The following is a 27,721-nucleotide window of genomic DNA, read 5'->3' as shown; positions in this document are numbered from 1 at the left end:
GTTTTTTTTTTATTAATAAGATCATTTAGCAATTACCTTTATTCTTTCTGCCAATTCTTTTTTGTCATATTCCCAGAGCCTTGGTGACCCCACTTAGACATCCTATTTAGGACCATGAACTCAATAGACACTTAATCACCATTTTGACTACGTCTCTATATTAATTGTTGCCCACTGCAGAGAAAATCTCTAGCAAGGGTTGAGTGAAGCACTAATCAACATGTAGTTAAAAGGGAGGTTTATTTTGTGGGGTAACTTACAAGTGAAGGGATAGGTTACAGGGTCTGGGAAAGGTGAAGTGCAGTCCAGCAATGTTCTCTGGAGAACTCTGCTCAATCTACCTCCAACGTCCAGGATCCAGGAACCAAGAGAGCCGGCACTTACAGATCTCAGGTCTTAAGTGCTCCTGTTTGGCACTTCCTCATAGGCATGCCAGTTACCGGAAGCCTCAGTGGGGGTAGTACTTCCAGGGAAAAGCTGGAACAGATACCCACTACAAGGCTGTTTAATAACATGTCCATTTAGCAAAACAACAGCAATAGGTCCTCCCTTAGAGCCTATGACCTCCTGAGCCATGGATTTTTGACCATGTTTACAGTACCAGGCATGCTCTGTCCCATAGAATTCAAAGTTAATCAGAAATTCCTCAAATCTAATCATAAAGCAGTTGGTCACACTATGACCTTCTTGACACTGTTGCACCAGTGAGCATGTCTTGCCTTGCAGGTTAGTATTGTAGCATTCGGGGTCATCACTAGGAGGTGGATTGATGGATTTTCTCCCTCAGCAGCCTCATAACACCTAGTATTAATGAAAGTTAGCCAGGATAGAAGTTTCATGTATGCTCCAACTTGGTTTCTCTATGTCCTGTAACAAAAATATGTTCTGTCTTCAGCAATAGGGTCTTAATTCTAGTTCTGGTAGACTACCAAGAGCAACAGCAACAGGCTTTGCTGTTTTTAGAGTCTCTGCATCCTTCCTGACCAGTAACTCTAAGGAAGTTACCCCATACTTGGCATTGGGGTTTCCCTTTAGTAATTCATGTCTTCTTAGGAAAGCATTGTTTACCTATTGCTCAATACCCTACATTTATTTAAGTCATATTTTTGATTAGCTTAATGTCTTAGTTAGTTAGAGTTACTATTGCTGTGATGAAACACCATAACCAAAGCACCTTGGAGAGGAAAGGATTTATTTGGCTTATGCTTCATCAGCACTGTTCTTCATTAAATCAAATTAAGACAGGAACTCAAACAGGGCAGGAACCTGGAGGCAGGAGCTGATGTAGAGGCTATGGAGGGGTGCTACTTACTGACTTGCTCTACATTGCTTTCTCAGACTGCTTTCTTATATACTCAGGACCATCATCCCAGGCAGGGATGCCACTGCCCACAATGGGCTGGGCCCTCAATCACTAATCAAGAAAATGCCCTACAGACTTGCATACAGCCCCATCTTAAGGAGACATTTACTTAATTGAGATTCCTTCCTCTATAAAGTCACTAAAGATGGCTTTAGCTTGTATGAAGTTGACATAAATCCATCCAGAACACTTATAAAGTAGTGTGTTTCCATACAAATCTTTCATATATTATTAGTTTTTGTTAACCAATCCTCACCCATTCCTCTCCCCTGACATACAAATCCTATCCTCACTTAAAATGTGAACCCCATTTTCATATCACACATGTTCTACTCTGTTTGCACTCCATAAGACCTCTTACCCAAGCTTTCCCTTGGATCATTATAGTTTCCTGAACACTAGAGACACTCCAAATAAGTCTCACATGGTCCCACCTCTAGATGAAAAGGTACAGGCAATTAGTAGCTGCTGAGACAGGGAGAATCAGAATTCTCCAGAGATGAGCCCCTTATAGGTTATCTATTCCCAAGTAGTCAGAATTAAATACATAACAGCAGCACTACATAGTCTCAGCAGCATGTGTGTATGTATGTATGTATGTATGTATGTATGTATGTATATGTGTGTATATATATGTACGTACGTATGTATTATGTAAAAATCAATGAAGAATAAAAGGTGAACTTGGTGGGAAAGAGAGGACACAGGAGGAGTGAGAGGGGGTAGAGAATTTAGAGAAGGATATAAATGATGTACATATAGTAAGCATATAGTAAATTCTCCAAAATTAACTTAAAATAAACTTTAAAAACCAAATTGAACACATAAATCTAAATATATCAAGCTAGGATTCACATATGACAGAGAAAATTTGGATTTGTCTCCCTAGGTATTTGTTATCTCACTTAGTAGGGGATTTCCCATTTCCATCCACTTTCTGTAGAGTTTAATTAGCCTTTTCATTTTGTGTATGTGTATGCTGTGGATACAATGTGTATGCATATTTGCACATGTTGGGTAAATCGGCAGATGCTGAGGGATGAATTTGGATTCTGGTCCATGGAGCATCCTCCTATATGCCTTATCATGAGTTCCTTCCAAAGAAGATACTGAGACGAGATTTGTGGTCATGTCAAAAACTGGAGAGAGGACTCCACAAAGGCACTGGTTGGAAGAAGGGGCAGGAGGGCAGGAGGGAGGAAGCCAGTGAAGTGGAGCAGGTGACATCAAGAGCAAGTGTGTTTGTGTGTTTTCCATTGCCAGGACAGGAAAGAGAGACTAGGTAACTTTTGTTGTTCTTGTTATTTGTTTATTTGATTGACGATTCACTGACTGACTAACTGACTGACTGATTTTAATAGCCCAGAATGGTCCCGAACTCACTCGTGATTCTCCTGCCTCTGTCTTCTGGATGATGAATTACAAGACTATACAACCATGCTTAGTGGTTATATTTTTTGTTTTGTTTGTTTAGAATGTGTATATTTAATTATAGTTCTGGAATCTGAAAGTCCAAGTAGAGATTACAGCCGCTCAGCTTAAGAAAAAATTTATACATGCAAGTGGGTATCTACAGGAGAGAAAGGGAACCCCTTGACACTGCAGCTTGTCCATTCCTAGAAGAAAAGTATTGAACAATTAAGGGGCCTGCTCCCATGACTCCAAACACTCACACTAGACCCTTGTCCCTATACTGCTACACTGGAAACTGAGTTTCAATGAGGAGGAAAGACATCTAAACAGAACTCAATAAGGCTTATAGTTACCAAACATACTGGAAGAAACTACAAAATACACGTGGGATTGCCAGGGCCATGGACAGGGGACCAAGTCTATGATCTGAAACATAAACACTACAGCATTCCTAGACCATCACATCCGACACATGCTGGTAGCAATAGTTTTATTAGAGGTGCAGCAGATGGCAACTGAAGTTCAGATGTCAGTCCACCAGAAGAATATCTCTCTGATGGATATGTCTCGTTCAAGCAAGCCTTAAGAGAATACAGACTCCAGAATGTATTTTGCTTCTGTTGTCTCCCTGCATGCTGCTGTTACTATGTATATGGCATGGAAATTCCCCCACTGCCTGTGTATTTATCTCATGAATATATTCCATTTACTGGGCATATATATACCTGTAGATGGTCAGGAAGATGATTTCTTCTTAATCTGTATAATTTTGTTGAATAAAAATAATAATAGGATATTTTTCATAGCTAGGCATGTTGTTACACATGAGGCCTGTGAGTCATACCTAAAAGCTGTTTTATATCAGAGCTCAGGCTTACATAGGAAATTAGTCATATCTACCCAGCACTAAGACAGCTGATTTAAGGCTTCAAAGTAACTTTAGATTAATACCAGATGTCTTTATAATGGATTTAAAAACATACATTCCCAGAAACAGCAATCTAGTTCACAAGGACATACTAAGCTGCCTGGCCAGGTTGTAAATACAAAAACAGCACAATTACTGCTAGCTGGCAAATGGTTAAATTCTTACACCCATTCCTATCCTCAAATTGTAAAAATGTGTTCTGATTAGTAAAGGCTATGGAAAATAACTTGACTCTGAACCCACTAATGAGGGCTGTAAGTGTTCTTAGACAGTCAGAAGTTACACACAGGATAGGAAAATATATTTCAAGATTTACAAACCTTTTGTCATTACTGTGCCTTGGAGAATGCCATAATGAGCTCATATTAAGAAATTTAAAGTGAACCTGAATTTCAACCAAAGCATTTATGACACAGCTCTCTCTGTAAACACTTCGAGAAAGCCCAGCATTTCTGTCAATTACAAAATGTTAGTTTAAAATGTTATTACAGTTAGAAATATAGAATATATGCACAAATTCCTTATTTCTCTTAGATTTCTCAATAGTTTGACAATCTCTATAAATAGATAACAATAACTAGAACTTTCTTTGAAGTTGCAACTGTAAGATTATAGCCCCACAATTAGAGAGCTAAGATTTATTACATATGTGTCATCAGAATGGGTCTGTTTCTTATCATTTACTGAAATGTGACCTTAAAAATGTAACTCCTATATTCTGCATGAAATAGGCTATTGGATGGAAGGATAGATAGATAGATAGATAGATAGATAGATAGATAGATAGATAGATGATAGATAGATAGATAGCTGTTGAGACAAAGAAGAGCTGGAGCCAACATGAGAAAATAGACAGAAAAGCCAAGATGAGAAAAGAGAGCAACACGAGAAAATAAGGAAAGTAACCATCAGAACACGCTCGTTCCTTTTCTAAAAACCTCAGATAGAAAAGGTTCTTGAGCCCCTGCTACTCTGTGGCATTTTCTTTGCTACCATGTGAGCAGCCTGGAAGCTGGTCTTACAGGCTACATTAGACACAGTCTCAGGACTTAACAAAATGATGTCAGGACTGCAATGGTGGGGGCCAATGGGATCTGTCAGGAACAGACATTGGCTCCACTGTCTGTAATCCCTTCTAGTACTCCCTGGCCTCCTGCAGGGAAAGACCACAGCTCCCAAAATTACAAATGGGAAAGCTGAGCTTAGAGAAGCTATGGGATCATCCCATAGACTGAATGAGGACAAAGTTGCTTCTGTGAACTCACAATTTATTCTTGATTCCAAGAGTAGGTCTAGCACAGAGTAAGGCATTGATAAATATCTGGTGTGTGGGTGAAGGCCAAACAGAATTGTTATAGGTCAAGTGAATAATTGAACTAAATTCTTCTACTAAAAAGCTCACCTACTTTGCACTGTACTGTTCAGGTATCCCAGCACCCACAGAAAGTCTGTTGTACAGCTTAGACAGATGCCTAAGCTTGTCTGGTTGTTGAAGGATGAAGAGAAGGAAAAAAGAAAGGAATGAAAGAACAAACAATTCTACTGTGTACACTTATGCTCCATCTTTCTCTCCTTTATTTAGGAATCATTCCAGAAATTTTTCAGAACCAAAGAAGAGAGAATCTTTACCCCACACAGACGTTGAAAACAGAGGATTTGCTCCAAAATTTCACACAGCTACTACTCCTACAAAATTCTTGCCCGAGAGGCTGGGAGACCTTGGTGAGGGAAAACTGGCATCAATGTGTAGCAGAGGAGAGAGGACATCTGATTGAGACCAAAGACTTATTTCTCCCAAGCACAGGTACCCAGGAAGAGTCTCAATTAGTCATAGTAGAGGGGGCTGCTGGGATTGGGAAGTCAATGCTGGCCAGGCATGTGAAGAGAGCCTGGGAGGAAGGCCAGCTCTACAGGGATTGCTTCCAGCATGTCTTCTACTTCAACTGCAGAGAGCTGGCCCAGTACAAACAGCTGAGTCTGGCTGAGCTCATAGCAAAAGACCAGGTTGTGCCTGAAGCTCCCATCAGGCAAATCCTGTCTCACCCTGAAAAGCTGCTCTTCATTCTGGATGGCATATGTGAGCCAGCATGGGACTTGGAGGAACAGAATCCTGAGCTCTGTGTGCACTGTGTGCACTGGAGCCAACAACAGCCAGTGCACACACTGTTAGGTAGTTTGCTGGGGAAACAGGAAGAAGGGGGGAGAGACACTGCAGCCACCGCCAGGAGAAGAGCATGTAAAGACGCTGGTAAGCTACCAGCCACGTGGCAAGGTATAGATTTATAAAAATGGGTTAATTTAAGATATAAAAACAGTTAGCAAGAAGTCTGCCACGGCCATACAGTTTATAAGTGATATAAGCGTCTGAGTGATTATTTTATATGTGGATTGTGGAACTGCGGGGCTTGGGGAACCTGGAGAGAAGCCCTCCAGCTACAGTTTTGTCACTGGAATTTAGTTATTAGAATTTAAATTTTGGTCATAGTTTTTCTCATAAACATCAAAACATAAATACAAACTAAATAGAAATCATAACCAAAGCAACTTATAGGAGTAAGATTTTATTGGGGCTTAGATTCAGAGGGTGAGTTCATGACCAATATGGCAGGGAGCCTGGCAGAAAGCAGGTAGGCTTGGTACTAGAGAAGTAGCTGAGAGCTTACATCCTGATTCACAAGTAGGAGAGAGAGAAAAAGAATGATAAAAGCATGAGCTTTTCAAAACCTCAAAGCCCACCAGTGACACAGCTCCCTCAACAAGGCCATACCTCTTAATGCTTCCCAAACAGTTCCACCAAATATAGGGGCCCATTCTCATTCAAATCACCACAATCATTCTAAGTCATAGGGAGCTATTTTCCCAGCCAAGCATGGATCAATGGAAATACTAACTCTATATCTCTTGAATCTTTTCCTTCACAGAGGGACAGGTGAACATTTCCTTGTTCCGTGTGGCCCATTTTCAAGAACATGGGATAGTCCTAGAAACGCCATCCAGGGTGGAGCAGTGTTTTGCAGTGCTGGAAAACCCAAGCTTCTCCCCAATTGGAGTTCTAATGAGAATGATTTCTGCTGTCAGGCACTTCATCCCCATCACTGCCACCACATTGATCTACTATCACCTCAATCTCAAGGAAGTGACATTTCACCTTTACCTGGTCCCTAATGACTGCACCATTCGTAAGGTGATGCTGAGGATCACAAAAGTGGGGGCAGGGTGGGCTGAGAGAAAACTTGAGATACAAATAGTGAGCCCCTTGGAGAGATTCTCAACTCAGAGTTGGGATGCAGTTCTATAACGAAATCCCTGGTGTGTGTGCATAATTCTGCTCTCTTCTTGGATACCTCACACCACAGTCCCTGAACTCCCTTTGATGCCCATTTACTAATTTCTGAACAGCCTTCCATAGTCTCTTTCCACCCATCAGAAGGATGGGAATTCTCCATGCACAATCTGTAGCCTTCTCTCCCTTCTTCTGTGGCAGTGACCCTGTTTGCACAATGAACATGAAAGGGGCCAATAAGTCAACAGATATCTATGTTACAGACCACTGCTGTGGGATGGTCTGTATGTCAAATCTGTTGCTCTAATTGGTCAATAAATAAAACACTGATTGGCCAGTGGCTAGGCAGGAAGTATAGGTGGGACTAACAGAGAGGAGAAAAGAAAGAACAGGAAGACAAAAGGAGACACTGCCAGCCGCCGCCATGACAAGCACCATGTGAAGACTCCGGTAAGCCACAAGCCATGTGGCAAGGTATAGATTTATGGAAATGGATTAATTTAAGCTATAAAAACAGTTAGCAAGAAGCCTGCCATGGCCATACAGTTTGTAAGCAATATAAGTCTCTGTGCTTACTTGGTTGGGTCTGAGCAACAGTGGGACTGGCGAGTGACAGAGATTTGTCCTGACTGTGGCAAGGCAGGAAAACTCTAGCTATAGACCACAAGGTATTAAAGTGGCTTAAAGGTATCAGCACCCTTATCCCAACAATTGTACTGATATACTATCTCACCTTATTCAGACCAGATGTTATGGCCCAGAAATCTAGGTAAATCACTGTCTACAATGTTCTCTAGGCCATTAATGATGAAGAAAAGATGTCCCAATTTATTCGAATAAACAAGCCACCCCCAGTAGATTCTCTGTACATTGGCTCCCGCTACATTGTGTCTTGTTCCAAGAAACTGGAAATCATCCCAAAGGTGAGCATCCAAGTATTTGTTACTCTTCAAGGTCAGGTGACAGGCTTGGAGAAACCTATGGGGAAAGTTACAAGGCTTTGCAGCAAACTGAGATTGGATAGAAAGCAATTATGATTGGGATGAGCAAGAATACATCACAGTTAGGTGGAAAGCAATTTAAGGGACCACACAGGAATGTAGATTGAGCCTGGGGAATTGAGGAATTAGATTCAATATGGCACAGGGGAGATTCCAGCTAAATACAGAGAGAGCAATACCTGGCTTAGGCTGTGTGAGCAGGACTTTCAGGATGAACTCTCACTCATCTATAGATGTTAAGGATTTGAATTTGAAATGTCTCTTATAGACACCTATGTTTAAATACTTGGAACCCAGCTAGTGGTAGTATTTTGAGAATTTGTAGAAACAAATATGTGAGCCCTGGCTATCAAAAGCATGTCATTAGTGTCAGGTCTTGAGGCTTATAGCCATGCCCTGATACTGATCCTAGACTGCTGATTTGCTGGTCCTCTGCGACATAATGAGCCCTGACACCAAGAATGAAGCCCCAGCCGGGCGGTGGTGGCTCACGCCTTTAATCCCAGCACTCGGGAGGCAGAGGCAGGCGGATCTCTGTGAGTTCGAGGCCAGCCTGGGCTACCAAGTGAATTCCAGGAAAGGCACAAAGCTATACAAGAGAAACCCTGTCTCGAAAAACCAAAAAAAAAAAAAAAAAAAAAAAAAGAATGAAGCCCCAGCTTCCATGCATTTCCCACCATGGTACTAAACAACAATGCAAACCCTTACTTGAGTTGCCTCCTGTCAGGTTTTTGTCATAGTGATGAGAAAAGAACAGCATGATGGGGTCCCATATGGGTCCTTAACCTTCTGAGTAAAGATGTGTGTTCAAAGTCTGTGGGTTACCTCATGCAAAAGATAGCCAGTGTCTAATATGGTATGCAAGATCAAGAAAGTATGGGGGTGGGGACAGCCCTCCTTCACAGGATGTGTAGTTCACTCTTACACAGTAATTCTTTCTCTCTTCAGGAACTAGAACTGTGCTACCGGAGCCCCGGGGAATCCCAGCTCTTCTCTGAGATCTACGTTGGCCACATGGGTTCAGGGATTAAGCTGAAAATCAGAGACAAGAAGCATATGAATCTCATATGGGAAGCCCTGCTGAAACCAGGTAAAATTAGTTTAAGGCCAGAGACCCCAAAAGTAGAAGAAAGGCAATGAGTGGGGGAGGTGTGTTGTCATTGTTTCTTGTAACACAAAATAGTTAGATTAGTTTTGTGACCTCTGCTCGATCCATAACAGGTGTTCTGACCACAGTTTAATCTCTAATGCTGTGTTAGTTAGCTTTCCCAACAGTGACAAGATACAAGAGATAAACAACTTAAGAATAAAGGTTTGTTTTGATTCATAGTCTTATGTGGTGGTGTAGATGTATCCAATCGTATTATTAAAATAAGAAACACAGAGCCAAGGTAAAAGAGAAAAGCCGAGAGGTCAGAGCTCAGAGATAAAATCTTACCTCCTGCAGTGCTCCTAGCTTCCCCCAGAGAGGGAGGTACTTCCTGTGTCCCTGTTTAAATAATCTTTCTGTTCTGCCTTCTCATTGGTTGTAAACCCAACCACATGACTGCCTCATCACTGCCTGTAAGTACCGCCCTCCAGTTCTTAAAGGCGTATGTCTCCAATACTGGCTGTATCCCTGAACACACAGAAATCTACCTAGCTCTTCTAACCACCATGCTCTTGCTATGGCTCTAATAGCTCTGACCCCAGGGCAACTTTATTTATTAACATACAATTAAAATAACATTTCAGTACAAATAAAATATCACCACATTTCCCCTTTTCTATTTTAATAAAAAGAAAAAAGGCAAAAGGTTATAACTAACAAAAGAAAAACTATATACAAAAGTACAATAACTATATACAATATATACAAGTAACAAATACCTAAACGATGTCTAGTCCATTTGTATTTGACAAATCAGAGAAAATAATTCCCTTATTTATCCTATTTTAGTAAGTCCAAAATGTATCTAATTCACTTTCTATCCTAATTAATCTTCAACTATAACTAACTAATCTTCAACTCCCTCAGAGACCCAAGAAGGAAATAATATTAGCTAACAAAAATAAAAACAAGAAGTGCACAAAAGCAACTTCCAAAAATTTTGTGAGTTGACAGAAACAGCCAGCTGCCTGGACAGTCACCTGAGGTTTCTCCACAGTGTTGGGGCATCATCTTCAGCCTATAGGCTTAGCGTATCTGACAGACTCATTTGTGAAGTAGGTTGTACACAAGGTCAACAGTTCAACCTCACACTGGGTGAGAGCAGTCCATGTACCAGAAACACCTGAATTCCACTAGTGTCATGTCATGATTCAGGATTTTAAATTCTGGAAATTATTGATGGTTTTTGAATTCAGCTGTCCATTCTTCTTGGCTGTGTATATATGGCTTCATCTAAGCATGCCCTTCTCCACATCCCTCTATTAAATGCCAGTCTACTATTGAGAGGCGTGAGCTTTCAGTTGCTGTTCCATTGCACAACAGAAGCCATCGGCCCACTGCCTGTTCAGCCGCCTTCAAAGAAAAGGGCACTGTACCTTTTCCAGATTGTGAAGGCCACTTCAGGGATGGTGCCATATTGTCCTGGCCTCAGAAGATGCCTTCTGATAAAGCCATAACCACACTTGTTTTGGCAGGAATCGGTAGTCCTTTGTTTCGTGTTCTGTCTGTCCATTTTGTCCTGTTGATACGAGGATACTTTGTTGTCCAGTGGCTAACTTTTGCCACAATGAAAATTAACTCCATATGCAGTTTCTTCAATGCCCATATTTTCTCTGAAGTAGATTGGTACTGCCAGGAGCTGACATGTCTCAAAAAAGAAAAATTTCTAAGTTATTAAAACATTTTAAATGCCATATTCTGTAGATCTCTGAAGGGTTTGAAGATGACCTGTCTAAAATACATCTGCTCAATTTTTAAAACATATCTAATATGACTACAATTTCTATTGTAATGTCTAACTACTAACTTTCATTTCTTTATATCCTAATAGTTGGTAATAATGTAAAGTATTTAAAACTAGTAATTGTCTTTTTCTTTTCTTTTCTTTCTTCCTTTCTTTCTTTCTTTCTTTTTTTTTAAACAAGAACCTTAAATCTAATCTCCTTTGCTTAGCCTTTTTCCTAACCCTTGACAACAACTTGTAACCAACCCCCCTAAACAATGAAAATTATCCCAGACCCAAAACCCATTAAAAGAACCAAAAAAAAAAAACCACCCGCCCCACACCACCTCTTTGGGAATGTGGGCGTCATATTCTTAAAATTGCTTCCTGCTGGGTATGGGTGAAGTTATCTTTATCCTGAAAGAAAAATTTAGGTTAATTGTCAAATTCTAGGAAAGGTAACTATATCCTTCATTATTATCCAGTCTGTGTATAAAGCCAAAGTTCAGGGTTTATCTCAAGTCCTTATTCAAGTAGTCTTTGAGACTGGATCATCTCAGCTAGTCATCTCAAAATTGTTCTGAGCACCTTGTAGTTCAAAGCTGATCTGTAGATGATGTTTGTCAGCTTATTGATATTATTATTGTCCACGTGGAATTGTTGTTGTTGTTGTTGTTGTGGGGCCCCATCTTCTTTCCGGAGACTTCAGTTGATGTTAGGCCTGGCCGTGATTTCCTGCAGAAAACTGATAAGAGACTCGAACACAAAGACATATATATGCAGCTAACTGAAGCCTTTTTTCTAGAATTAGTTAGTACTCTATATGACCATTCATATCTTAACAAAGTTTAAAATGTATATATATATATTAATCTTGTAAATTTTGATATAAAATTTATACTTTAAGAAAAGTTTAAAGAATCAGAATAGAATCAAAGAGTTGAGATTAGTAATAGAATAGTCCCTTAATTAATTTAGCTTTTGTCCTGTCCCATAGCAGAAAATGGCTCTTTTATTCTGTCATGATACAGGGAGTTTGTATTTTCATTTTAACAACATGCTTGAGTTTAAAGAAGGAGAGAGCCATTCTCCAACTCCAAAGTCAGCTTTAAATTTTAATTGAACTGGGACTATTAGAAAACCAATAGTGTTAAATCTTTAGAGAAAAGCAGAAACAAACATTTAAGAAGACATAAAATTTTTTAGATAATATATACCCATATGCCATATACTCCAATATACTCTGTTTCCTGGGATAGATGATTTGTCCCTTTTCTTCAGTTGTCTCATTTGTCTTGTGTTCTTCAGATTCCTTAACCTTCATTCTCCTAAAAGACAAAAACAAAAACCTTCCCCCAAGACTAATTTTGGGGATGTTCCTTTTTGGCAAGTTATTATCTGATTAAATGAAAAGACATGTGTTACAGGTACAAGTTAGTTTAAATTGGATGTTCATGCTGGTTGATGAACTATCACCTCCTCTAATTAAGAGGTTTCTCTTGTTCAAATCGAACCTTTATCAATTTTGATGGTACCCACAGCTTATCTTCTCCTGTAGAAACAAAAGCGAAACCTCGTCCCCAACGTAATACATACCCTGGCTTCCATTCTGAGGTCAGCACATCCTTAAAGTATATAGGCTGATTTAATTCTGTCGTTTTTTCTATTACCCAATGTCTCTCTGCAGCTGTTGTTCCTTTCTCATTGGCATTCAGAAAATTCAAAGTTAATAGAGCATTATGCAGTCTATTTCTGGGGGTTTTTGTTACTCCTTTCTGTTTATTTAGCATATCCTTTAGAGTTCTGTTTGATCTTTCTATAACTGCTTGACCTGTAGGATTATGTGGTATACCTGTAATATGCTTTATATTGTAATAAGCAAAAAACTGTTTCATTTTAACAGAGACATATGATGGAGCATTGTCAGTTTTGATTTGTGCAGGTATACCCATGATGGCCATAACTTCTAGCAAATGAGTGATTACAGAATCAGCTTTTTCAGAACTCAAAGCAGTTGCCCATTGAAATCCTGAATAAGTATCGATAGTGTGGTGTACATATTTCAATTTTCCAAATTCTGCAAAGTGAAACACATCCATCTGCCAGATTTCATTTCTCTGAGTACCCTTTGGGTTACATCCTGCTGGTAATGGCGTTTGATTATAGAAGGAACAAGTAGGACATTTCTTTACTATTTCTTTGGCTTGTTGCCAGGTTATGGGAAAATCCTTTTTTAAACCTTTACTATTGACATGATGTTTTTTATGAAATTCTGAGGCCTCCAGCACATTTCCTATCAATAATTTATCAATCTCATCATTGCCTTGTGCTAGAGGGCCTGGCAGACCAGTATGAGATCGGATGTGAGTTATATATAAAGGATGACTCCTTTTCCTGATTGTATCTTGTAATTGAATAAATAGTGAAGTTAATTCTGAAGCATCAGGGATAAATTCTGCAGTCTCAATATGTAATACCACTCTTTCAGCATACTGAGAGTCAGTTACTATGTTGAGAGGTTCTGAAAAATCCATTAATACCAACAGAATAGCATACAATTCTGATTTTTGCACTGAATTATAAGGACTTTGTACCACTTTACTTAAATTTTCTGATTTGTAACCTGCCTTTCCTTGTTTGTTGGCATCTGTATAAAATGTACGAACTCCAGATATGGGTTTTTGCCGTACAATTCGAGGCAAGATCCAATCAGCTCTCTTTATAAGATCAATTCTGTTGCTTTTGGGATATTTGCTGTTAATTTCTCCCAAAAAATTACTGCAAGCTCTTTGCCAAGGTTCACTTTCTGTCCATAATTTTTCAATGTCCTCCTTAGTTAAAGGTACGACAATTTCTGCTGGGTCTATTCCTGCTAATTGACGAAGTCTCAATTTTCCTTTCCAAATCAAGTCAGAGATTTTTTCCCCATAAGTTTTTAATTTTTTATTTGGTTTATTTGGTAAAAATATCCATTCCAATATAATATCTTCCCTCTGCATTAATATTCCAGTAGGGGAATGCCTAGAGGGTAAAATAACCAAAATGCAATCCAGCTTTGGATCAATACGATCCACGTGCCCTTCATGTACTTTCTTTTCTACCAAGGCCAATTCTTTCTCAGCTTCAGGTGATAATTCTCTTGGACTATTTAAGTCCTTGTCACCTTCTAAGGTTTTGAACAAATTAGTCAGTTCATCATTTTTTACCCCAACAATAGTTCGTAGATGAGAAATATCTCCAAATAATCTCTGAAAGTCATTAAGAGTCTGTAGTCTATCTCTCCTAATTTGCACCTTTTGGGGTCTAATTTTTTGTAGCTCTATTTTATATCCTAAATAATTAATAGAATCTCCTCTTTGTATTTTTTCATGAGCAATTTGTAATCCCCAGCAAGGCAAAATTTTCTTTACTTCTTCAAACATTCTTTCTAAAGTATCTGCATTTGAGTCAGCTAATAAAATATCATTCATATAATGATAAATTATAGATTTAGGAAATTTTTTACGTATCACTTCCAATGGCTGTTGTACAAAATATTGACACAGAGTTGGGCTATTTAACATTCCCTGTGGGAGGACCCTCCATTGAAATCTTTTAACCGGTTGAGAATTATTATAAGTAGGCACTGTGAAAGCAAATCTTTCTCTGTCTTTTTCTTGTAAGGGTATTGAAAAGAAACAGTCTTTTAAATCAATAACTATGAGAGGCCATCCTTTTGGTAACAGAGTAGGCAAAGGAATTCCAGATTGTAGAGAGCCCATTGGCTGAATTACTTTGTTAATTGCTCTAAGGTCTGTTACCATTCTCCATTTACCAGATTTCTTTTTAATAACAAATACAGGAGAATTCCAAGGGCTGGTTGACTGTTCAATATGCTGAGCATTTAACTGTTCTTCTACCAGCTCTTCTAAAGCCTGGAGTTTCTCTGTTGTTAAAGGCCATTGCTGAACCCATACAGGCTTGTCTGTTAACCATTTTAAAGGTAGAGCTGTTGGTATTTTTGGAAGATTATCAGTTGTTGTGCCCTGTTCCTGTATAATATGGATGGCTGGTGACCACTCAAAATAATGCCTTCTAATATTTCTCTCAGAAACATGTGCTAGTTTATGAATTGTTTCTGAGATTGGAGGGATTTTAATCTGAGTATTCCATTGTTGCAACAAGTCTCGACCCCACAGGTTCATAGCTATGTTAGCGACATATGGTTTTAATTTTCCTCTCTGTCCTTCTGGACCTATACATTCCAGCCATCTTGCACTCTGTTTCACTCCAGATAATGTCCCAATTCCTAACAGTTGAACGTTTACCTCCTGAAGAGGCCAAGCTGGATGCCAAAATTCTGGTGCAATTATGGTAATGTCCGCACCTGTGTCTACCAGACCAGACAACAAAACACCATTTATTTTTATCGTTAATTTTGGTCTCTGTTCATTAATAGAAGTTTGCCAAAAAATTTTCTTTATGTTTTCTCCTGAATTTTCTATTCTCTCTTTTTCATCATCCTGACCAGCCTGATTTATTCCAATAGTCATTTGGTTATTTAATCGCTCAGAGCAGGGATTTCCTCTACAGCTGCAGGAAAGGTTTGAACTGGTTTTGCTATGGGGGCCTGCATGAGGCCCCTCCGGGAGTTTCCCAAAAACTGAGGCAAAGGATTACCCTGTCTGTCCTTTGTTGATCTACATTCATTGGTCCAGTGTTTTCCCTTACCACACCTTCTGCATACTCCAGAAGGAAGGGGCCTTCTGTTGCCATTGTTCCTTGAAGAAACATTGCTTCTAGGAATGACCTGTTTACAGTCCCTTTTAAAATGTCCTTGCTTTCCACACCCAAAACATCTAACACTCCTCAAACCTTTTGAAATTACTTCTCCTACCCACGTATCATGCTCATCAACCTCAACATTAATTGTTTCTCTAATCCAATCTTCCAAAGGTGCAGATCTTGCCCTTAACGGCCTGATTATTCTTTTGCATGCTGCATTCGCATTCTCAAATGCCAAAGCTTCAATTATTGCCTTACTAGCTTCTGATCCTGAGACCATTCTGTTTACTGCTGAAGCCAGTCTTTCTAAAAAATCTGTGAAAGATTCTTTAGGGCCTTGCATAACCTTTGTGAATGACTCATGTTTTTTTCCTGGTTCATCAACTCTGTCCCATGCATTCAAGGCTGCCATTCGACATAAAATTACGGTTTGAACATCATATAAACATTGTGTTTGTATTGAAGCATATTGGCCTTCTCCAATAAGCTGATCCTGACAAACTTGTATTCCTTTATCCCTCCATTGTGTTTCTACGTTTCTAGCTTCCTCCTTAAACCAAGTCAGAAATTGAATTCTCTGGCTGGGTTCCAGAACAGCTTGTGCAAGGTCCCGCCAGTCCTGTGGTATAATCCTATTATATGTTGACCAAGAGTTTAACATTTGCTTTACATATGGGGAATGCATGCCATAAGATACTATTGCCTCCTTAAACCTTTTAAAATCCATCAGTTCAATTGGAGCTCAGATATTTTGTGTAGCCATTTGATCAGGCATCTGCTGTACGGTTACAGGATAAATTAAGGATGATTGTGTGAAAACAGGCTTTCTTTCTGTAACCTTATGATCCAAACTTGAACCAACTTCACTGTTAAAATTAACAGGTTTTTCTAAAGCTGTTATCCTGGCACTTAAATCGACTATCTTTTTAAATAGTAAAATGAGAATAAGCATGGTGATTAACTGCATAATTCCCATAATACTAATCTTTTCATATAGTTGTTCCATTGTCAGACTGCCTAAAATTTCAAACAAAACCCAATTTTCTTCCAATGTACACAGGAAACCCATTTTTTTTTTTTTTTTTTTTTTTGGTTTTTCGAGACAGGGTTTCTCTGCATAGCTTTGCGCCTTTCCTGGAGCTCACTTGGTAGCCCAGGCTGGCCTCGAACTCACGGAGATCCGCCTGGCTCTGCCTCCCGAGTGCTGGGATTAAAGGCGTGCGCCACCACCGTCCGGCTAAAACCCATTTTTTTTAATGTGGAAAAAATTTGTCTTTTAAATAGTTTCCTTTATGACTTACCAAATCTGCGTAGAACAGTAGAAATCCGAGCGAATTTCAAAACAGCCACCTAGAGTCCTAGGTGTAAATCCAGAGAGAGAGAGAGAGAGAGAGAGAGAGAGAGAGAGAGAGAGAGAGAAACAGAGAGACAGAGAGAAAGCAAGAGAGAAAGCAAAAGCGAAAGCGAAAGTGAAAGTGAAAGTGAAAGTGAAGGGGTAGCCTGCTAAAGCTTAAAGCCAGCCACTTGTTCCCTCTGAGCCGAGTCAAGGCTTGGCTTTACAGCCAGGGGCCCTGTTTAGCAGGGCAGGCCTGAGCTGTTTGTAGCACTGGCTTTAAGCAAGCAGCTCACAGTCCGGCCTGAGCCCAAGCAGACCTGGGCTGGGGCTAGGGAGCGGGCTGCTCCGGCTAGGGAGCCGGCCCCAAGCAGTTTTTAATGGATTCTTGTCACGTTGGGCGCCAGATGTAGATGTATCCAATCGTATTATTAAAATAAGAAACACAGAGCCAAGGTAAAAGAGAAAAGCCGAGAGGTCAGAGCTCAGAGATAAAATCTTACCTCCTGCAGTGCTCCTAGCTTCCCCCAGAGAGGGAGGTACTTCCTGTGTCCCTGTTTAAATAATCTTTCTGTTCTGCCTTCTCATTGGTTGTAAACCCAACCACATGACTGCCTCATCACTGCCTGTAAGTACCGCCCTCCAGTTCTTAAAGGCGTATGTCTCCAATACTGGCTGTATCCCTGAACACACAGAAATCTACCTAGCTCTTCTAACCACCATGCTCTTGCTATGGCTCTAATAGCTCTGACCCCAGGGCAACTTTATTTATTAACATACAATTAAAATAACATTTCAGTACAAATAAAATATCACCACATGGTGGTATTGTGTTCCCCAAAATATTGTGTACCTTAATAAACTTATCTGGGGTCAGAGAACAGAAAAGCCACTAGTTAGGCAGTGATAGCACATGCCTTTAATCCTAGCATTCCAGCGGCAGAAATCCGGGATCTCTGTGAGTTCAAGGCCACATTGGAAACAGCCAGGCATGGTGACTCATGCCTTTAATCCCAGAAAGCGAGCCTTTAATCCTAGGGAGTGATGGTAGAAAGCAGAAAGGTATATAAGGCATGAGGACCAGAAACTAGAAGCATTTGGCTGGTTAAGCATTTGGCTGGTTAAGCATTCAGGCTTTTAAGCAGCAGTTCAGCTGAGAACCATTGGGATGAGGACACAGAAGCTTCCAGTTTGAGGAAACAGGACCAGCTAAGGAATTGGAAAGATGAGATAACTGTGGCTTGTTCTGTCTCTCTGATCTACCAGCATTGACCCCTATAACTCGCCTCAGGTTTGATTTTATTAATAAGAACTTTGAAGATTCATGCTACAGTCTTAGAATCAAGTTTCAGTCCGTAGTGAGCTGCCTCCATCTCTTTGACCCTGAGGTGAAACAGGATATCATGTAATGGGAGCTTGTGAAAGAAAGGAATTTTTACCTACTAGCTCCAAAGCAGAGTGGGGGGAAGGAGAGGGAGAGAGATGAGAAGAGGAGGATGCTAGGAGAAGAGGAGCAGGAGAAGAGAAGAGGAGGAGGAAGAGGTGGAGGAAAGGATAGGAAGAAGAAAAGAGGAAGGAAGAGGAGAAGGGAAGAAATTCATGCAAGTTATTCTCTTCCAGGACATGGCCCCAATGACCTACTTCCTCCAGCTATACATTCTTATATAGTTTCCACTTCCATTCTTACTACTCACACAATTATGAGTTCATTAGTATATGATTTCATAAAATCACAGTCCTCATGACCAGTCACCTCTGATTGCTGCTGCGGGACTAATCCTTCAACACATAATAATTTTCCAGGAAACACATCTTATGCTACCCACCACATACCCTAAGACCCATTTTCTCAGTCCTGTATCCTGATTTCTGCCTATGCTTGAAGTGACAGATTTTGAGAAGCACAAAGCAGCTGGCTCCAGTTCACATAATAACTCAGCTTTAAAATGAAGGGATTTTGCCAATATGCGATATTCAATCTTAAATTTATCCATAATTTGAATAACAAATTTTATTTTTTTAACAGATTTTAGATGTATATAATCCATTCTAGTCACTCTACCCTACAAAAAACCTTATCTCTCTTCTACTCCTACCAGCCCCTCTTCTTTTCTCCAAAGCTCTTCTCCACATTTATCAAGTTTTTGTGTCTCACACAAACTGGAACCATCTGTGCATCCATGGGTTTTACACTATTCAGTAGAGTTTAATGAGCTCACCAGCAGGCATACAGACAGAGTGTATACATCCCTTGACCCCATCATCTATTATCTGTCAATAGTTTAGTAGTAAGTGGTACTATCCCTGGGAGCTGCTTCCCCATGTCTAGCTGGCTGATGGGCAGGCCCAACTTGTGTGGGTCCAAAGGTGGTAGGTGCAGGTGCTATATGTTCATGATGGCCATGGTCGTGTCATGCTTAGAAGACAGCACTTCCTAGCCTTTTTCATATCCTCTGTTGCTACATTCTGTTGTTGTTTGTTTTTGCTCTTTTGGGTGGCCTGTCACACAGCTCCCAAGTAAATCACACACTGAGGCCTATTCTTAATTATAAATGCCTGGCCTTAGCCTGGCTTGTTTCTTTTTCTTTCTTTTTCTTTTTCTTTTTTTTTTTTTTTGGTTTTTCGAGACAGGGTTTCTCTATGTAGCTTTGTGCCTTTCCTGGAACTCACTTGGTAGCCCAGGCTGGCCTCGAACTCACAGAGATCCGCCTGGCTCTGCCTCCCAAGTGCTGGGATTAAAGGCATGCGCCACCACCGTCCGGCCTGCCTGGCTTGTTTCTTGCCAGCTTTCTTTAACTTTAATCATCCCAGTTACCTTTTGCCTCTGGGCTTTTCCTTTTATATTCCTGTATACCTTCCTTTTTTATTACTCCATGGCTTGCTATGTAGCTGGTTGTGTGGTCCCTGAAGTCCTCCTCCTTCTCTGGCTACTTTTTTTGTAGCTCTTTCCTCCCAGTTTTCTCCTTCTACTTATCCTCTCTGCCTGCCAGATTCACATATCCTTTCTCCTGCCTTGCTATTGGCCATTTAGTTCTTCATTAGACCATCAGGTGTTTTAGACAAGCAAAATCACATAGCTTCACAGAGTTAAACAAAAGCAACATAAACAAAAGTAACACACCTTAAAATAATATTCTACAACAACATTCTTTCCACTTCGTCTTCTACAATTTTCCTTGAGCCTTAAGCAGGTGGTATAAATATCTACTTATAAAAATGACTACTCAGCTATCCCTTATTCTCAGTATCCTGTACAGCCATAGGTGTAGATGAACAGTTTTATTAAATAAGAAACACAGAGCCAATATTGTGATATTTTATTTGTACTGAGATGTGGTTTTATTTGTATATTAATAAAGTTGCATTTTAGTACAAGTAGAATATCACCATACATAGGTATCTGCATTCACCTCCATTCACAGCAAAGAGAAGCTTTTCTGATGAAAGCTGAAAGTAGCTTTTCTCTATGGCTTAAACAGATATTTAGAAGGTCATTGATACTATGCCCATTTAGCTTAGCAGCAATATTAGCTTCTCTCAAGGCCCTAAGACCTCCTCAGATCTGTGTTTGTTTGGTTTACCAGTTTTATAGTATTTGGGATGGATTCTATTTTGTAGAGTGGACCTGAAATATAATTAGGGAGCTACTGGTTGCTCCCCTTATAATTATATCACTATTGCAGCAGTGGGACCATGTAGCATAGCAGGTTGTTTATAGAATATAGACCACAGAATCAACTATCCAGGAATCATAGGAGTTCACAGAAACTCAGTATGGGTCCAGTCTAGGTTCTCTGCATATATGTTTTGTTTGAGCAGTTTAGTGTTCTTGTGAGACTACTAACAGTGGGAGTGGAGGCTATCTTGGAGCTGGAGTTTTCTCCAGTCCTGCCTGGCCCACGGTCAGGACAAATCTCTCTCACCCGCCAGTCCCGCAGCTGCTCAGACCCAACCAAGTAAACACACAGAGACTTATATTACTTATAAACTGTATGGCTGTGGCAGGCTTCTTGATAACTGTTCTTATATCTTAAATCAACCTGTTTCTATTAACCAGTTGCCACATGGCTCATGGCTTACTGGTATCTTAATATCTACTTCTCATTGTGGCAGCTGGCAGTGTTTCTGTTTCAGCTTTCCTCCTCCCAGAAGTCTCCTCTCTCCTTGTCCCACCTATACTTCCTGCCTGGCTACAGGCCAATCAGTGTTTTGTTTATTAACCAATCAGAGCAACACATTTAACATACAGAACATCCCACAGCACTGTCTCTGACTTTTTTCCCCTGCTTTTGCACTCTTTTCCTCCTACTGAGTTGCCTCATCCAGCCTAAATATGAGGAAATGTACTTACTCTTCTTGTAACTTGTTATGCCATGTTTGGTTGATATCCCTGGGAGGCCTGCAATTTTCTGAAGGGAAATGAAGAAGAGTGGATCTAGGGCAGGGGGAGGGAAAGGGGGAGGGACTTGGAGTTAGAGAGTAAGAAGGGGAAGTGCAGTAAGAATGTAATATATGAGAGAAGAATAAATACAAAAGAAAAAAGATCCCAGAGTACACACCTGGGATAGACTGTTGTTGAGCCCTTGTCTTCCTCAGTATCCTGCATTAACACTATGAAACCCTATCCACAGAAAGGAAGCTTTCAACTCAGTTCCAGCTTGAATTCTCTATACCATGTATCCAAGATGTTTGGACTCTCTGTATCACTTTATTCCAGATAAGGTTTTATCTACTAGTTTTGATGAGGAACCAAAAGAGTAATATGAACTTATATTTTCTTGAACTCCATGTCCCAACAGCTTCTATGGAGGTATCCCACACCTAGCCATGGGTTTTTGTTTTGAAACTCACTACTTCTAAGACCTCCCAATTCAAGCCTCATAGGGTTGTTGTTTTTATGTCTTTGGGGGGGCACCACCAACCTCCCAAATAAATAACTCACATGGAGGTTTATGGTTAATTTTATGAATGCCCAGCCTTAGCTTGCTTTAGCTTCTAGCCAGCTTTTCTTAACTTAACTTATTCCATCTACCTTTTGCCTCTGGGCTTTTCCTGTTCTCTTACTTCTGTAAATTTTACTCTTACTCCATGGCTTTTGTGTAGCTAGGTGGCTGGCCCCTGGAGTCCTCTTCCTTCTCCAGCTGCTAGATCTTTTCCTCCCAGATTTATCCTCTATATATTCTCTCTGCCTGCCAGCCCACCTATCCTTTCTCCTGCCTTGCTATTGGCTGTTCAGTTCTTCAGTAGACCATTAGGTGGTTTAGACAGGCAAAGTAACACAGATTCACAGAGTTAAACAAATGCAACATAAACCAAAGTAACACACCTTAAAATAATATTCTACTACATAGGGTGTCTTGAATTCAAACTCTTTTATGTTATTATATTGAATTAATAAATGTAAGTTTCCTTGTGACTTTTAATACAACATCCTGCCCACTCTGTCATCTCCTCTATCCCCCACACCTCTTACAGTTAACACATTTCTGCCCCCAGCATTCCCTCTCTTCCCTTATTCTCATCATGTCATTACTGTCTTCCTTTCCTCCCTAAAGCCCTGCCCCATTTCTAGTGTTCTGGTTACCAGGGCACACCATGTTAACACCACAAAACTAGAGACTCCAGGACAGAAACTACATGTGAGAGATGTGGTGTTTTCCTTTGGGGCTGGATTATCTTGCTCAATATTTTTCCTATTTTATATACTTACCTTTCTTAATGTCTTCATACCTGAATAAAATTCCACAGTATATACGTGTCAAACATTCATTATCTAATCATCTGTTGATGGATATCTAGGCTGATTTCATTTCCAAGCTTCTGTGAACTGAACTTCAATGAGCATGGTTGTGCAAATGTCTCCATAGTAGAATATAAATTCTATTGGATATATTACTTTGAGTGGTAAAGGTGGGTTATATAGCAGTTCTAATTCTTAAGAAGCCTCCAGATTTATTTACACAGTGGCTGCATTAGTTTTCAGTCTCACAGCCACTGTGTAAACATTCCTCTATCCCCACATCCACTCCATCATTTGTTATCATTTGTTTCCTTGATATTGAACATTCTCAAGGAATGAGACGGATTCACAAGTAAATATTATGGGGGGGTCTCCTTTTTTCCCCGAGGCCTATTGGCCACCAGTCAATGAGGACAAGGGGCAGAAGCAACAACAGATAACTTTGTACAGCCTGTGACCATGACAGAGAAAGCCTTCCAGGAGATAACTTCAGTGAATCAGCTCAGCTTTATTCCAGAGTATAGGGGATATATAGGATTGGGGACAGTAGCTCAAGAACCACCTAATTTGCATTAAACAGCACACACTCCTATTATAAAGCTCTGAGTACAAGTCTTGGTTATCACATGTGGAAGCACAGTCCTGTTGTAATGTTCCTAGTCAATGTCTAATTACCATATGGGTAGCAGGGGGAACTGCATCCAGGGTCACACTACAGATAAGTCAGGCAGTCAGGCCTAAAGATAGTCTCCAAAAGAGGTCAGACACCTTCTGCCTCAGGCATGGGGGGAGGGCATGGAATCATCCATGTTGTTGAGCCTAGAGAGCTGTCAGGCCATGGTAGACCCTCTGACCAGCAGGGCCTCCCAGTAAGTTTTAACCTGCATTTTCCTAATAGATAAGTGTTCCCTAGCTGTGTGCATTTCCTACATTGAGAATTCTCTGGCTACTCCTATGGTACATCTTATAAATGGGTCATTTCCTTGGAATTTAGGTTTCTGAGTTCCATGTTTATTTTGGTTACTAATCTACTGCTAGATGTTAACTGGGAAGTAGTTTGTCCCTTCTTTTGATGTTGTTTACTTTGCTATACATAACTTTTTTTGTGTCTTGTGATCCAATTTATCAATTATTGGATTTACTTCTGTTGGGGACTATGGGGATCTAGCCCCTTGATAGTCCCCTCTCAGGGTCCAGGAAGAATCTACAACCAGCTGATAATTAATCTTTGAAGAAAAGAAATGAATCTATGCACATGAAACTCCCTAGTCCACACACTTTATTATTCTGTGTCAGTTCTCTCTCTACAAGCTTATACTCTTTCTCATTTTTAGCTCCTTTCTTGCCCAGTTTCTCCTTACATTTATCTGTTGTCTAAGTTATATCTTAATTCCTTCTTTTAGTTCTTCCCCTTCTAGGTTCTCATCCATCTAGTTCTTTCCCATATCAGCTCCTCTCCCATCTCCTTCTCTCTCATCTTGTTCTTCCCCATCTGGCTCTTCCTCATCTTCCATCTCATTCCTCTAGCACTCTCTTCTAGCCCTTCTATCTAGTTCTTCCCCATCTCAGCTTGTTCCTCTCAAGTTCTTACCCATCTAGTTCTTCCATTCTCTTTTCTCTTCTACATCCTCTCATGCCCTGGAAGTTCCGGGTATATATACACTTACAAGTAGTATTCCCTTAGCAATGCAAAGCCAGGCTACCAGAGTCAAAAGGAGTGATAAGAATCACATAGAGAGGCAGTAATTGTTAATTATCATTTGCAACCTCAAAGGGAAGTGACCAATGGGGAAATGAATTAACTAAAGGCTAAATTCGGGTAATATCTAAGAAGAGGGATCTCATGTGCTCCACTATAGTCTTAAACATGATTGGTAGAAAATGTTAAGAATCTGTAAGTTGCTAGGTCAATGGGTGAAAATAAAACTGCCTTCTTTTTTCCTGTGGCTCATATCTGTCCAAGCTATCTGCCATTTTTCTGCAGGGTGGGGGAAAGTGTGCTTGGTCACTAGGCAACCTGTGTATAGCTAGATGCCTCTGGTGATAGTAAAAGGGAGATCTGGAACTAGAGGTAAGATTTGGGAAAGGAAGAAGTTGAGCTTAATTGGCACATCTGCCAGGCCTTCTCAAGCAGGGAATCTGGATACTTAAGTCTATTCTTAGAGAGTACAGAAGTACCTCTGATAAGATACTTTCCTCCATCTGAGGATGGACCTGGCCAGATTCTGCCAATGATGATAATTACAGGGAGGCTTAAACTGGGGTTCTGGCTGAGCATAGCTGTCAGCACAGAAAGTTATCTAAATATGCCTAGAAGTGATTAGGAAAGGAGTTAAAGGTTTATAAAGTTAGTAAGGCTGTAAGAAAGGAGGTTTCAAGCTAAATTGTGTAAAACTATTACTTAACATCCACCTGACCTAGATAATGTCTCCTTGTGGAATTTACCTTAAATCAGGAGACTTTCATGAGGACTGTTATTACTGAAAGTCCTTGAAAGTGGCCATGGGAGATACCTGATTCCAGAGAAAGCCTTTCCTGAGGCTGTTCTCCAAATACTTGGAATGTGTATATCCAGACAGTGATCAGTCCATACTATTAGCCCTTCTTAGGGAAAAATCAATTGGGAAAACTATGAAGGCACACATGATTTTCATAACAGAATACAGCTGATATATAACAAGCCAAATAACACCAAAAGCTCCTTGGAATTTGGCTTCCTCTGGAGGAAATCCTTGATCCCTCCAGGTAGTGACTTTGCCATAACCAGCTGAGTTCTTATATTTTCTTGTGGCCCACAGCATACTTCCTGTGCTACCAGTGTCTTATTCAGACAATCCTTACTTATGCTTGAAATGTCCTCCCTATTCTTTCCTCTACCAGTTTAAGGGATTGGATCTTATATTGAGGTCTTTGATCACTGGGAGTTGAGTTTTTAAAGTGAGATATAAGCATCTAGTTTAATGCTTCCATTAGAGAACGGTGAATTTAGGGTCTTCTCAAACCCTTGAGGCTTATTCATGAGCTGAAATGTATTTATCTCCTGCACTTGTTGATAAAATTAACTCACTGGTCCCATGTGCTCAGTCTTGCCTCATCTTGACTCTGCCATCAAATCAAGAACACACGTTTGTGGCATGTGAGTATACAAGGTCAAACAAGAACAAGAAAGTAGTTTTCTACCCAGAATCAATGTCAAATAATTTAAACCAGCAAGGGACTTTGTTAGTTATCCACAGGGAATACAATCTAAGATAAAATTGAGGATATGATCCTGTTGCAGGAATCTTAAAAGTTCTTATTAATAAAATCAAACCTGAGGCGAGTTATTGGGGTCCATGCTGGTAGATCAGAGAGACAGAACAAGCCACAGCTATCTCACCTCGCCGGATCCTCAGCTGGTCTTGTCTCCTCAGACTGGAGGCCTCTGAGTCCTCATCCGGAATGGGTCTCAGCTGAATTACTGCTCAAAAGCCTGAATGCTTAACCAGCCAAAATCTTAACTAGCCAAAAAACTTCTAATTTCTGGTCCTCACGCCTTATATATCTTTCTGCTTTCTACCACCACTCCCTGGGATTAAAGGCTGACTTTCTGGGATTAAAGGTGTGTGTCACCATGCTTGGCTATTTCCAATGTGGCCTTGAACTCACAGAGATCCAGAGGGATTTCTATCTCTGGAATGCTAGGATTAAAGGTGTGAGTGCCACCATTTTCTAGCCTTTGTATTTAGTGACTGTCTGTTCTCTGACCCCAGATAAATTTATTAGAGTACACAATATTTTGGGGAACACAATACCACCACATGATCCTGTGGGAGAAATGTTTATTGCTCATTCACATGTCTTCTCTCTCTATGATGACAGGCCTGGTGCCTAGATTCCCTGTGTGAGTAAGGAAATGTTCACATTCCAGATTATAAGGAATTTCTGTAGTTCATTCTCAAAATATCAGGAATGGGTGAGAGTTTCAAGAGTGCACTGAATGTTGGTGACAGGCATTATTACAGATGTATCATCTCTCCTTTCTTCCAGGGGACCTCAGACCTACATCCCCCATGAGTGCTGAAACCCACAAAGGTAACTAACAGCTATACAAGGCCAGATAAGTCAATAGTATTCTGCTAATATATCATCTGACCCTTGAGAGAAAGGCAATGAGAAAGGAGGGAGCCTGTCTTTGCAAGACTCACAAGAACAGGAATGAGAGATGCATTCCCAGGGCAGAGTTCCTCCCATGACCCTTGCTACTTCCTTCCCATAGAAACAATAACTCCACCCACTCCCATCCTGAACACCCCACCATGAACCCCTCCTCCTTGTCAGGCAGAGTGTCACACTAATAACTGGATGCAAGAATGTAAATATGTTTTTCAAATGACTTCCCAGTGAAAGAAGTGAGCCAGGGATAGAGAAATACATTAAAAGTGCAAGAAGTGGTCAGACAATGGGAGACCCAGATAGAGCCTTTCTTTGCTCAGTGCCAGTCTCATCTTCACCCCTAGATGCCCCTGCCCTACAACACTTCCTGGACCAGCATCGAGAGCAGCTGGTGGCCCGAGTGACATCAGTGGACCCTCTCTTGGACAAACTGCATGGTCTGGTGCTGAATGAAGAGGATTATGAGGCGGTGCGGGCTGAAGCCACCAACCAAGGAAAAATGAGGAAGCTCTTCAGCCTCAGTAGATCCTGGACCAGGGCCAACAAAGACCAAGTCTACCAAGCTCTGAAGGAGACCCATCCTCATCTGATCAGGGAACTCCATGAAAAGTCAAGCAGCATTTCTCTGGGATCCTGACATCTTAGTGGCTGTGGCATGAGCACTCCCCTCAGAGTCATGGGTTTACCTGATTTTCCTTTGACCTTCAATTTCTCCATCTACAAACCAGTGGTCATCTGAGTTGCCTCTCTGATAGCACTGTTATCAGGACACCTTTTGGGGATCCAGATGCCCCTCTTGACCTTTCCCAGCCAGATGGTCACGTGGGATGAGCATCTCAGTAAACATCCAGTGGAGTCAGCAAGTCTA

General features: G+C 40.5%; 2 protein-coding genes across 2 annotated transcripts in view; both read left to right on the top strand.

Moving 5' to 3' along the window:
- The window catches only part of LOC143267072 (NACHT, LRR and PYD domains-containing protein 1b allele 4-like), a 27,023-nt gene extending 20,577 nt beyond the window's left edge, over nucleotides 1-6,446 (top strand). The window contains exons 3-4 of the mRNA XM_076543990.1: nucleotides 5,287-5,952; nucleotides 6,436-6,446. Of these exons, the coding sequence (XP_076400105.1) occupies nucleotides 5,287-5,952; nucleotides 6,436-6,446 (677 nt within the window). The remainder of the gene's footprint in view (nucleotides 1-5,286; nucleotides 5,953-6,435) is intronic.
- LOC143266901 (NACHT, LRR and PYD domains-containing protein 1b allele 3-like) lies at nucleotides 6,167-27,721 on the top strand. Its single transcript, XM_076542820.1, has 5 exons — nucleotides 6,167-6,888; nucleotides 7,785-7,910; nucleotides 8,937-9,078; nucleotides 26,728-26,772; nucleotides 27,198-27,721. The coding sequence occupies exons 1-5, from the start codon at nucleotides 6,760-6,762 to the stop codon at nucleotides 27,488-27,490; spliced, it is 735 nt and encodes a 244-aa protein (XP_076398935.1). The 5' UTR covers nucleotides 6,167-6,759; the 3' UTR covers nucleotides 27,491-27,721.

The sequence above is a fragment of the Peromyscus maniculatus genome, chromosome 8 (genome assembly GCF_049852395.1).
Source record: "Peromyscus maniculatus bairdii isolate BWxNUB_F1_BW_parent chromosome 8, HU_Pman_BW_mat_3.1, whole genome shotgun sequence".
NCBI lineage: Eukaryota > Metazoa > Chordata > Mammalia > Rodentia > Cricetidae > Peromyscus > Peromyscus maniculatus.
This window is presented reverse-complemented; position numbering and strand designations above follow the sequence as displayed.